Source organism: Perca flavescens, chromosome 3 (genome assembly GCF_004354835.1).
Source record: "Perca flavescens isolate YP-PL-M2 chromosome 3, PFLA_1.0, whole genome shotgun sequence".
Classification (NCBI taxonomy): Eukaryota; Metazoa; Chordata; class Actinopteri; order Perciformes; family Percidae; genus Perca; species Perca flavescens.
Window position 1 is genome coordinate 21576745 of NC_041333.1, and position 13526 is coordinate 21590270.

Below are 13526 nucleotides of genomic sequence, written 5' to 3' on the forward strand. Positions count from 1 at the left end.
CATATCCACTGGTGCTCCTTTTATTAGGAGGTAGTATGATCACCAATTCTTTTGTTTCACCTGGCCTGCAGCAGAAGACTACAAAAAAAATAAGCAAAAATCTTGGAGGATGTTCCTTAGGGCGATGATGTCAATATTGTCATTCGTTAAAGAGTCATTTTCAAGAAAAGGTGTGGACACCCCTCAGCCTTCTCTCCTGTTCAGCGTGCCACACCACATACACAAACCATGACCACAAGTAGCTATTGTTATAACACTACTAAAACATATGGATTTTAAATAAATATTACATGACTGCGCATGCTTCATTTGGTTTTTAAAGCGCAGAGGCCTGTGGGAAGGGAAAAAAGCTCAGTTTTCACCATGAGAGCAATTCTAGGTAACTGATGCCCCCATCTGGTTTCTCTAAGACTGTCAACCAACATCTTCTGTCTTCACGGCACAGTTGTGTTTGATGCGAGCCTGGTATTTTAGAGTTTTACAATAGGCATTTGTCACAGAAGAATGTGAATTTAAAAAAAGAATGAATTAATAGCAGAATGCCATTTATGCTTCAGTTTCAGGGTCCTGGTATTGTGCATGCTGGCTCACTGTAACAACTTACTGGGACACTTTAAACCATAGTTAATGTTAGTATTAGAAAACAAGGACATGAAGAAAGAGAAAATCCCGCACACTGCTCTTGCTGCAGCATCACCATTGAAGAAAACTAACGTTTCGGTCCCTCTGGAGCTTTGTCAAGAGTAGTTTTCTTTAATAAATGGAGTAGTAGTAGTTTTTCTAATGTAAATTGGTTTATTAAAGGATAATAATGCTACTCTTGTCATGTAGATCCCACCAGAAACAATACGCCTAAAAAGGTCCATTTTTAAATCTAGGCCACTGTTTTAAAAAGGCTTTTCTATACAATCACAGGACATCAGCTGACCGACCGAGACCATGCCAGCCACGATAATCAATATGCTACTCATTATACCATTGGTGCTGCACATTATACCTCCAGGCTGCTCAAAATAAACAGTCTGTCTCCAGACAATGCCAGCTCTTTTCCACTGAGTCTCTTCACTTCCTGGTACGGCGTGGGCCCTTCGTTGTGAGGGCAGCCTCACAGAGCATTTCTCACATACAGCAGTCCCACTCTGTCTCTGCCTGGCCTTCACTCAGCCAACCAAAACCCTTTCCCTTTTAATAAAAATCACATTATGTGTCATCTCCTCATCACCATCTTTCCATTCCAATTAGCTTCTAAAAATTAATGACACAGAGTACCTTCCTTCCTCAAATATTACACATTTATAGGGTGAAAGACAAGGAGTAAAAATGATGGTTTTACCTGACTTGTGTGGATGAGGTTCCAACTAACTTGCCTGTTTAGTGCTGGAGACAACTCATCAAACACCACAAAACCTCTTTGTGTAATGGTGATATCACATATGGTTTTCTTATGCTTTATTTAATAGCAACGGAGGAATTTTAGTCTTTAAGTCCTGCTAAAAATTAAAGTCTATCAATACCTAACAAATATAAACAAAAATATGTCTGCTTTGAATGTTACAACTATGCAGATTCCTAACTGTCCAATACAGATTTGGTGCAGATATGGGATATTCAGCTGATACCTCTGATAGCATAACTTTTTGATATAACTTAAAAAATTTGCAGTAATAAAAGTGTTCCACATTAAAGTTCTCTGAAGCAAAACATGGTCTGTGTTGAGCAAACAGGCTAAAGCCTGCGCACAGGAGTAAAGTCCTCTCATGCAAGACTGACTGAGGTTATAATGTGTAGTTTTTCAGGTCGACTCTATGTCTCCCAATGTTAAAGTCCAATACAGAAATGAGCCAACATTTTGTTAAAATCAACATATGTGTCCACCATCTGTACATGCTATAGGATTCTTAAATCAGTCTGCTGCATTAAAGCAGGTTTGCAGAAGATATTTGGGCTCAGACATCTGTCAGATAATAAAAGGTAAAATTCTGAGTGCGTCCTTATAAACATACTTTCTCTTTCATTCTGACGTGTTGTATAAATTAACAACTATCCATGCGAGTTGGCATGATCAGTACAAGAGCTTGGCAATGATTTTATATTATTGTTTATAACCTTTTAATGGAATCATAAACTCTAATAATCATATCATGTTGATTATTCAAATGTAGCTAAAGCTTTGTCTGTTGTAATGTAGAATAGTTAGGACATAGTTCACTGCATTGAACATCAGTTTGACCACTTTAAATGTGATTGTATAGTGTTTTACCATACCTAATTTATCAGACAATATCTATGTTAATATAATTCAGCCTTACAGGACGGCTACATTGCATGCGTAACGTATGCGGAGGGGAAGCTCCAACACTACGCTTCCACAATAATCAATGAAACTGGCTACACCGTGCATGAGAGCAGCACGCAAGTGGTGCGAAAGCACTGTGGAGATCAGCACTACAAGTGTTAAAATAGTCTTCTATTATGTCTATTTCTTTTTTTTATTAAACTACCAATATACAGAAAATTACTAAAAGACTGTCAATGAGCTTATTGAGTTTCTATTTTTATTAATTTCTTCCTGTCAATAACATATTGAATGACTGAAAAGATGAGCAATAAGAGCTTATTGACTGAACGTTAACTCCATAAGTCAGTGCAGAATGTACATACAATCTGTACTCTTTTTAATTTATTATTTAAAATGAGGAACAGGCTAATTTGCAAACCATACGCTTACACAGATGATGCAGGTTTCAGTCTGACTTTTGACCTTTGCTGCATGTAAAACAAAAACAACACTCCATGTTTGGAAGATTCCAGCTCTGTCCTGCAGTTGCCACGCCCCCTATACTTTGCCACTCAGTTCCATCTGTAGTTTACCACACCTGCAATCAATCTGCCTCAATCAGCCACAGACTCAAATAGGCAGCACCTGTGCACACAGCCCTTTCCTTTGTTCAAAACCACATGGAGGATCTTTGATGCTGGACATGCTGTGTTTCCTGCCTTGTGTGCGTTATTGCTCTATGTAAGTTCCATAGTTTCACTTGGCATACTCTGAAAGAAAGTGCTAATGTCATTATAAGGCGAGTGCCTCTCCTGTATTCCTGCTTGTGCTGTATATTGAACAGTTGCAAGTAAAATAAGTTTACATTGCTCGTTTGAGTTATCTGAGATATGTGCATTGGAGTAGTTCTATTCATTGTTAAGTTAATAACTGAGCAGATTATGTATGTATGTTTATTGTGGCCTTGTTTGTGCCTTTGTGAGACTAACCATATCCCATATCCTTCCCCCTCAGAAACCACACACCCAAACACGTAACCATACAAACCTGTAACCTGTCTTCTTGATAATGCTTGGAATAAAAGAATTGTGGAATTGAAAGTGATTGGACAAGAACTGTTCTTACCGACACCTCCACTGGTCTCACCACAGCCACCCACCCACAGCCCTCTACACCTCCTTTTCACTCCATCTCTGTCTCTCTCTCTCTCTCTTTCCACTTTACTGTGCTGTAAAACATAGATGAAAACTCCAAAACAATGTGTAAATCAAAGCCATTGTTAATGCCACCAGGAACTCATCGTTGCACTATTCTACAGCCAGTTAGTGCAATGAGGCCACAAACCACCGCCTGCTGTTTCTGCCGCCTCAGTGCTTTTAATGGTCTCTCTTTCATGCTTGCATGCTTGTCTGTGTACTGTATGTATGCGGATGTCCTTCCATAACTTTCTTGCACTTTAAATAGCAGGATGTAAATAAAGCAAAGGAAGACTCCAGACAATAAACGATGGAGGGGAGAACAAGGCAAAGAGACAAAATACAGTGGAGAAAGAGGCAGAGAGACGGGGTGTTAAAAAATTCTTGTCTATGTCCGCCCTGCTGAGCTCTGCTTGTGCCCGAGGCCCATGGCCCCGCTCCTCCCCTGAATTCCACAGCTGCCAGGGCACCGAACAGCACTAAAGAGGGTGCATTGGCTAAGGGTTGTTCATTAACGCAGGTCCATACTGTAACCCAGTGATTCCCAACCAGGGCTACTTGTAAACATGGGGTATTTTTGCAGCTGCTAGAAGATGTGAGAGATTAGTGTTATAAACTAATTTTAAAAAAATTAGGCCATTTAATTGTTCAAATATATTTTGAGAACACATTCAGTCAGATGTAACAATTGAGAGTGCGTAAAAACTAGTTGGCAGACAGGAGGGGCAGTTAAATTGTAAGCTCAAAGTAAAAGAAACCAATGGATAAGTCATGGATTAACAGTTAAAATAGTTAACTAATGGATAAAGTTGAAATAATTATCTAAAAGTAACTGATAAATTGTTAGCTGAAAGTAATGGATAAATGGTTGAAATCATTAGCTAAAAGTAATGAATTAGCAGTTAAGTTAGCTAAAAGATAAAAGGAATTAGCTAAAGCTCATGGATTAACCGTTGAAATTGGTAGCTAAAAGTAATGGATTAGCAGTTGAAATAGCTGAAAGTTATGGACAGTTTAAATTTTTAGCTAAAAAAAGATTAGCAATTAAAGTTGGCTAAAAGTAAATGTTTTAAATTGTTAGCTAAAAGTAATGGAGTAGCCATCAAAACCATTAGGTAGCTAAAAGTAATGGATAAACAGGTTAGATACAGTAAATGGTTGAAAAGTTCTACTACTCCAAGTGGTAGTAAAATGAATGCAGACTTGACCTAACCGACTATAATATTGACAGTTTAACAAGATAGAAAAGGTCACTAAACACTGCTATAAATTCACACCAACTGCCAAACAAGCATGTCTTCAAATACAGATACAAACCGGACTCCTCAATGACATCCGGGTGGACAAGTAAAGGAGAAGGAGGCTGGCAGCCAGTCTAATTTTAAGGCCTTAATTATGTAACATACAATGTGGTGTCACTCAGGGGATCACGCTGCATGTCCCAACTGAGGAACTGGTGCCCCAGAAGTTTTCCACAAGCACTAATTTTGGCTCATATCGGTCCAGAGATTACTACCTACACCAGCTTTCAAATGAAAAATCCTGGCCTCTGACAGCTTGGAGATGGTTTTGCAATCTAGGAAAGGGTTGGCATCTCTGATTTGGAGCCTTAAAATAAAGATTATAACAGTTGTTTAGTACTAAGTTGTTATTTACTTGTTGGGTTTCTTCTATTTAGAACACCAAAAGATGGAATGCCGTTCAAGACACACACACCAAAGATTAAACCCCCTAAACTCTAAATTAAAGAGTTAGCTGCTACTATGAGGCAAAACATGTCATTAAAAACAGGCGCTGTGTGCTATAGGGCTGTCCTGTTTCTTTCTTTTTATAACCCAGTGTGGACACTATGGCAGAGAGGATTTTGAACACCATGGTTGTTTACCCAACTCAACAGAGATACACTTCTCAGAATCAGCATTTTACACAGCTATGGCCTTACAGTAGGTGAGCCTGCTGTCTGAAGAGCACACTGCTCATAGCTTGTAACTGTAGGTTGCATGTTGAGAAGAACATACTGTATAATCTGCTGTTTACCCTGGCTTTGTACTGACATACTGCTGACAGTCGTTTCTCTAGTGACACATTTCTCTACATGCATTGCAACTGATTACAAAAGTTATCCTGCTCTGTGGTTAACACACTCATATCGGTAGCAACCAACTTTAACAACTCAAAAAGTTGCTTGTTTCGATCTTCTGTCATAATAATATTAGTCTATATCCATGACGTTCCACATCCGGGATTGCTCCGGTGCCGCAGGAAATTCCCCTGGATGCATGTCTTTTTGCCGATGTCCGTTTCATTCCGCTTTCTTTGTGTTGGAAATTTAAACTCCGTTTAATTTATGAGGACTATGGTTAACTGCTCCTCAGATGTCTGCATGGTAAATTGAGACAGCTAGCTAGACTATCTGTCCAATCTGAGTTTTCTCTCCCATGACTAAAAACAACTTTTGAACGTACACGTTCCACCAAAACAAGTACTTTGCAGCGAGTTTAGCGCCGCTCATGACGATTGTGATTAGTTTAAAGAAATGCCAATTAACCAGAGCACGTTTTTCTTCTATCCCGGAATGCTGTGTGGACTAGCCAGACCCTCCTCCGCAGCGTTGTGGAGGAAGGTCTGGCAATGCGAGACTACAATAATATGGAAGAACTTCATACTTAACATGGGCTTATTAATATAAACATGTATTAAGCTTTCACTGGACTTTATTGCTTAAAAGAGATAACTGGAGACAACAGAAGCAGACAGACAGATATGCAGACAGACAGGAGGTGAAAGCCAGCCACCCAGCAGATTTAGGAAGCTTTAGAGCACAACAGATCACATCAGATTATCTCTTGCTGATCCCCTGTAAAGTAGACAGCAGCTTCATTGATTCCTACACTGCCTGCCATGGCTCTGGATCCCCCAGTCAAAAATCAACCAAATGAAACTGGCACAATTGGTATCAAGAACAAAACAGCTGAATGTGCTGCGGTCTAGTCATGGAACACTGATAAATAATAGCAAATGGGCTTTCACCCTCCTTAATGGTAGCGGTGAGCTGATCAACTGCAAAGCTCTGTGCTTCGTTTAAATTATCTCAGACAAATTAGGGCTATATTCCATTCAGACAAATGTCTTTTTACTTCAACTGCCACAACACATGTTATCAGAACTCAGAAGAAATGATGTACATGTATTGTGTTGTGATCCAGGAGCCAATTTTGCCTTGACACACTTTCAGAGGGTGGGATCTTAGGAGCCTGACAGTGACCTAGTGACCAGGCTTGGCTCAGGACACATAAAGCCACCATACGTCTCTTCCCAGCCACTCTAATCCATGCTGCTACTGTTCCGGATGGGAGAGGCGTGGGGGACTGAGAGGGGGGTGGGCAAATTGTATGCAACCATCCAGACGCAGAATTGCCAAATACCTACTGTCGAATTTAGCAGCCGCTGTAAATGGGAGAAGCATGTTGTAGCACTATGTTGCAGCACTACCACAGCAGTTTGTGCTGCCTTGATTTATCTGACCTACTTTCTGCCCCCTTTCCCTCCCCAGTGCCTGGTCTGGGGAGAGGGGAGGGGAGACCACCAGGCAGGAAGCAGCAGGCTCCACAGCGTAACAGCAGCCTACATACATATGCTCATTGGGAGAGTCCTTACTGCAAAGGCAGATGTAGCTTTTGAAGCTACACAGCATTCATTATTCACCAGAAGCCATAACAGAAAACTAAACAAAATAAACAAAGAAAAATCAGTCCTTATCTCTTTATTTAGATCTCATCATACCATCATCACTGATCGTGCACGCCTTTACTGGAGACCTATAAAAAAGGTAGGCTACCGACAGCCTGTCACACTTGACTCAGCTCCACACAGCCTCAACTCTTTTTCTGATTTATCCAGCAGATAGGCTAAACAGCAGAGATATCTGAATTCAAAAAGGCCATTGACCTACATTTCCAACAGCTCTTTTGTTGTACAGTGGACTCATTGGTATCTCTGCTCACAGGCAGACATCAGGAAAGGCAACACTGTCTAACCTATAATCTGGATCAAGTACAAAAACAGCGAAGTATCAAAACTATGTCAAATGCGGTGATTGTGTGTCAAAATCTCACAATGTACAGTTTAATTAAGGAGCTGACAGCAAACATTCTGACATGACTACTCCCACCGTATAAAGCGCCTCTCTAGCTGCCAGGACTTGGCTTCATCCCACGCTTTCAGGAAAATAATGCTATCATTACAATAATGTGAAACCCCCCGTTGCTCCATACCTGCCCTCTCTCAAAGTTTTCCTTCTCCAGCTCCAGGCTGTTGGCCCCTCCAGTCCGTCGGATCACTTTGGGAATAGCGTTGGGTACTTGCTGCATGGAGCTTTTCACTCGATCCATTGTCGTCTTTTTTCACAGCAGCGAAAACTTTCAGCCGATAAAAAAAAAGGCTAGACTGAAAAACAAATAAAAATAAAAATAAAAGCTGCACTAACTATGGCGGGCAGCAGTCCATGCTGGGCTGGACTCGTCGCCCCTTTCACTGGATCATTTGGCCTCTCTGTCCACCACCCCAGTCAATGACAGGAGCAGCCTGAACGGCACCAGTGTAAAGTCAGCCAGGCTTAGAGGAAGGGGACACTTCCGCTTTTCAAAATAAAACCCCTTAGCCAACGTTTTCGTCTGTAAATCAGAGATTTTCAACAGGGGGTCCGGGACCCCTAAGGGGTCTTCAGTTACTGCAGGGGGGCACCAAATTATTTAAATATATTAAATTTTTTGACATGAATCCAACATATTATTAGCAAATATAAAGCAGCCTATTAGTTAAAAAAAAACATAATGATAGGCTTACTAGCCTACAGGTAGGTAGTCACTAAGGTAGCCATTCACAGATAGTTAATCCTGAGGATTTAGTGTGCCACATGTATGTTCAACATTAAAACATTCATAATAATCATAATCATAATAATCATTCATAAAATCATGCCAACAATAATTATTTGAATAGCTTAGTATTGGGGGGGGGGGGGATTGGGGGAATTGACTGTCAGTGACAGTGGGTGACCGGGGCCTAGTAGGGGTCCCTGCTCCGTCTCTCTTTTAGTTAAAGGGTCCTTGGCCTAAAAAAAGTTGAAGACTAAACCTGTAATGCGTGAAATGAAATTAGGTCCAATTCTTACATGTAAAACAAGATTGTAGTGTCATAATTACTTGTTACTAATTAACTCGTATTTAACTATAACCCGGAAGATCTCCATTTGCAATAGATGTATTTGGATATTTTCTCTGGCAACTGTCACCGACTGACTCTTCCCAGTGTTGTAGCCACTGGCTGGAGCTGCAGCAGGGCCCGCCCACGGCATCTGTTGGGATTTTTATTTTCTAGCCCCCTCCAAAAGAAATACTCCTGCAGTCTTATTGTACAGATATAACATATACATCTTAACAAAAAATATGGCTGGGTTGGGGAATTCAGGCAACTTCAGGAACAGTGATATTTAGTCTTAAGCTTTTAAACTATTGCTGTATATTATATTGCAGAAGTAAATTAAGACCAAAAAAACACAATAATTATAGAAATTGCATTTATTATAGTTGTTGAAATGATGCTTGTTGTTGTAGGCAGCAACAATTTAATGGGAGAAATCATAATTCCTGCCCTTTTGCTCTAACAATCACATAGTAATATGCAAGAAAAATATTTGAATCTATATTTTATATAATATAATCAGGTTTAATTGCTAGTGACTGACAATACAGTACTTTTAATGCCATACGCTCTGCCGGAAACAAAAAAAATGAGTTCCCTTATGGTGTCCTGATTAGTACTAACACAACTTGTCCAAGTAAAAATAGACAGGTACTGAACAGTATGTTATCAAGTATTGTCATCAGACAATATTTTTTATAAGGGCTTTTTGCTGTAAACACAGTCCACTCGGATCAGTTTTGGTAAGGAGCTGGTTAAAGAGAGCTGATCCTGCTCTTGTATTCCCTGAGGATATACGCAAGCAATGGATGATATCTTGCCTGTGATCATATGATGAAAGAATCAAAACTGCAACAGACTCAGCCTTTGCTCTCGGTCTTAGGCGGAGCCTGTTTGCTCTGCACAACTCAAGACTACCATCTGTTGGTCAAACATGGGAACCAGAAGTCAATGTACATTTAATTAAGCTTTTGTCTACACAGTAGCAAAGGCAAATCCGTTTTTTCACATTCATAATAATAAATTATATATACATATATACATATACATATATATATATATATATATATATATATATATATATATATATATATATATATATATATAAAAGCATAAAGATAAATAAACAATGGAAGAAGTACTTAGATCCTAAAGTAAAAATACCAATAGGTCTACTACAATGTAAAATTACTCAAAGTAAACGTCCTGCATTGAAAAGCCCACTTCAGTAAAAATACAGAAGTATTATCAGCTAAATGTACTAGAAGTATCAAAAGTATAAGTACACATTCTTGAAAACTGGCCCCTGTGACAGACATATTATCATACATGCCATTATTAGATTTTTAAAATATCATTTAACTGTTGTAGCTCGTCGAGGAGGAGCAAGTTTGATTTATTTTTTATACTGTTTGGTAGTGTATGCCAGTGGATCCCAACCTGGGGGTCAGGCCCCCTCCAGAGAGTTATGATGTTAGCAGTGGAACTGCTAACATCTAAAATGGGACAAGGGACACCAACCAGATACACCTTTTTTTGTAAGGGGCCACAAGACCAAAAGGTTGTGAACCACTGGTTTTATCTTTAACAATGCACTATAAGCTAGAATCTTAATCTGGAAAGTAACTATACCTGTCACATAAATATAGTAAAAAAGGTACAATATAAGGGATAAGAGAGACTTTATTGTCATCCATACAGTTCAGTACAGTACATAGAGGAACAAAATTGTGTTTCCCTGATGATGAAATAATATTTAAGGTGCAAACAACAAGATACAAAAACAGGTACAGAACAAGATACAAGACAAGGTAGGCTACACACATATGGTGCAATAACAAATATTCAATCAAGGGTTAGCAGTTTTGGGGTCCTTGAGAATATTTATGTAGTAAGGTGCAATAGCAGTTATGGTCCAATATTACTAAATTGTAGTGGAGTATAAATATAAATTTGCATAAAAATAGACTAAAGTTAAGTGTAAGTAGGCCTACTTCAAACGTGTACTTAAGCACAATATTTATGTATATGAGTATGCACTGTTAATATAAACTTCCAACCCAGATAAATAAATATATTATGAATAAATAAATAGCACGTACCACCCAATCATTACAGTAGCCTACATACAGTATGAGCATACTGAGGAGAATGAAGCACAAAAAAAGAGAAACCAAAAAAAAATGAGATGATGAAATCTCGCGAGATTACCACTGTAACGGTAGACTGGGGCTTGGTCGAAGTTTTCAGATGCATCTGTAGATGAATCATAACAGCATCAAGATGTCGGGACGATCTGGCCGCGCTGAGACCCGAAGTCGGGCTAAAGATGACATTAAAAAGGTCCTGGCAGCCATCGAGAAGGTGCGCAAATGGTATGTAGGCTGTCTTGGGGACAATATGGAGGGGAATGTATTGGTAGACTGTAGCCTGATATCTGCTGCGTCGCTCAACAAACTTCAGTCGGAAAAGTTAGATAATTGACGGAGCTGCTGACCAATCAATGCCCCGGGTTGACAGGAGAGGCGGAGCTAGCTGAGTTTTTTTTTCCGCCTAGAGCTAGAGCTGTCAATATGGCCACAGCCTCACATGCTGTGCGACGTAATGTAGACGACTGTCCCGTAGTCACATACCATGACATTAATGAACACCTTCGGACCTATCCTCGTGGCTTTCAAACGCCATGTAAAGTAAACGATGGCTGTAAGTGAGCACAATAGGACATTTGATTAGCTGTTATCTATGCTGTGGACAGAAAGGACACGAGCATGCAGGCTATGTCATGTTACATATTTATACTATTAAAGCAGATAGTTTAGTGTTAGACCTTTCGAAAATAATAACTAACTAATTGTATTCCCAGGGAGAAGAAATGGGTGACAGTTGGAGACACATCTTTACGCATATTCAAGTGGGTGCCAGTAACAGAAACAAAGCAGGTGGGGGCCTCTGTCACATAAAAAAAAAAATCACTATCTCACCTTCAAGGATTTACTTTAATAAATCTAGTGAGTAGTCTGATTTTACAAACCCCTCTTTGTGTTCAGATATATCGCACCAAATCTACAGGTGGAGATAGAGGACTGAAAGATGTGGTCCTGGAAAACACAAACTCTTTACTGGATTTCACTGGTGAGTTTTGTGGCTGTATTTATTAAAATACTGGAACCGCTGCATGTAGGCAAATTCAAAAGATCACACAATCAAACTCATAACATCTAAAAACATAAACAGCATGAGAACATGTCACCTGATGTTCAGTACAACTCCTCTCTGCTCAGATGAAAACAGCAACCAGAGCTTTCTGTCAGACGTTTACCAGCCTAAAATGGATAACAGCAGCAGCACTTCAAGCTCGCAGCAGGTCAGCCCTCCACACGCCTCCAGCCTCCGAACTGAAGACTCTCAGCCACCAATGCTGGGCCAGGAGAGTGTGGATGGTATGTGGATGGCTCTCTCAAGTATATTTTCACTCAATTTTACACATTATTCGAGTATAAAAGGGAATTGATCCTAGAGCTCAGTGGTGACAATAATAGACAATTACAATTAGTTGTGTCCTGTACCATCTCTTCATTCCCTCACTGTCAAAGCTGCATTAACGAGGATATATTTCCACCCTTGTGAATGCAGAACCAGTTCATTCAGGACAGGAGGGGGCTGATGAGCCTCCCACTCTCATCAAGGAGGACCTTCTTTCATCAGGAGCTGTCAGACGGAGCACCCCAGACACACAGGTTGACTTTCTGAAAATGGGTTAAAGAAAGACCAGAACGTGTTCCTTGATTAATTAAGAATTAATTCCTGTCACTGGGGTCTGTTGCATGGTGTCAATTGATGTTAATCTTTAACTACAATGGCGTCAAAACATTTAAACATGTTTCTTTGTATTCAACAGGAGGAATTGGATGAATCAGGAGCACCCCCTTTAAAGAAGATTTGCACAGGAGAAAATGCTGCTCTGAGATAGCTCATTTATAATACTTTTGTCAAAATGCACACGATACCTGTCCTCAGTTGGATTAGCTAAGCTTTCAAAATGATTCCAAGATTCTCTTGACATATTTACGCAAATTTTACATTTCAGCAAATGAGAAAAAAAGGTTTTTACTGCAAAATCCTTGTTCACTTTTAAAGGTCTTTAAAGTATGTTGTCTAAATTGATTTCTAAAATGAATGGAGAGGATTTTCCAAACTTTGTGTGGCAAGTCACTGTTATTGCAGGCAGTGTGTATTTCAATTCACATGCTGTAAATGTTTTTTTTTTGGCAACTAACTGTTTTGGATTTACTTATGAAGTTGAACTTTATGTTTGCATGTTTCTATATCCTCTTGCTTTATTTTTTAGGTTTACAGGCCATTTTAAAAAGGTGTTAAATGTGTAGCTTTATGCAGATTGATTTTTAAATGTGCCATTATATATTAAAAACGAAGCTCTTTCTGGAACAGATCTTCTTTTGGCTTATCACATGCAAGACAAATGTTATTTTTTTTATATTTATAATATAATTTGCCCATGATTAACTGACAACGTTGTAAACCATAATAAATGCTACTTTCCAATTCTATTTCAATTCCTTGTTTCTGCAAGGTCGGTATGCATTTACCATGGTACCTTGAGCCAATCAATCTACTATATCATGAAGGCAAGGCCTATTGTTTAATCAGACCTGTTCAAAATGGAGCCCAGACAATGGGTTCAGAAATTATTTCGATAATACAAGAAGGAATTCATGCCATGTCATTTTTCAACCCATACATAATCAAAATATTTAAATGCGTTTTAATGTGAATGACCTAAATGGATCATATAAGCGTTATTGTCATCAGCTGACCTCTAGCCCCCTCAT

General features: G+C 39.3%; 2 protein-coding genes across 2 annotated transcripts in view; one reads left to right on the plus strand and one right to left on the minus strand.

Moving 5' to 3' along the window:
* The window catches only part of hip1 (huntingtin interacting protein 1), a 52576-nt gene extending 44504 nt beyond the window's left edge, over nucleotides 1–8072 (minus strand). The window contains exon 1 of the mRNA XM_028572964.1: nucleotides 7749–8072. Within this exon, the coding sequence (XP_028428765.1) occupies nucleotides 7749–7865 (117 nt within the window). The 5' untranslated portion in view covers nucleotides 7866–8072. The remainder of the gene's footprint in view (nucleotides 1–7748) is intronic.
* A 2820-nt stretch (nucleotides 8073–10892) lies between these two features.
* On the plus strand, nucleotides 10893–13122 carry bcl7bb (BAF chromatin remodeling complex subunit BCL7B b). Its single transcript, XM_028572903.1, has 6 exons — nucleotides 10893–11051; nucleotides 11540–11615; nucleotides 11724–11808; nucleotides 11958–12116; nucleotides 12310–12413; nucleotides 12575–13122. The coding sequence occupies exons 1-6, from the start codon at nucleotides 10939–10941 to the stop codon at nucleotides 12644–12646; spliced, it is 609 nt and encodes a 202-aa protein (XP_028428704.1). The 5' UTR covers nucleotides 10893–10938; the 3' UTR covers nucleotides 12647–13122.
* Nucleotides 13123–13526: the final 404 nt, after the last annotated feature.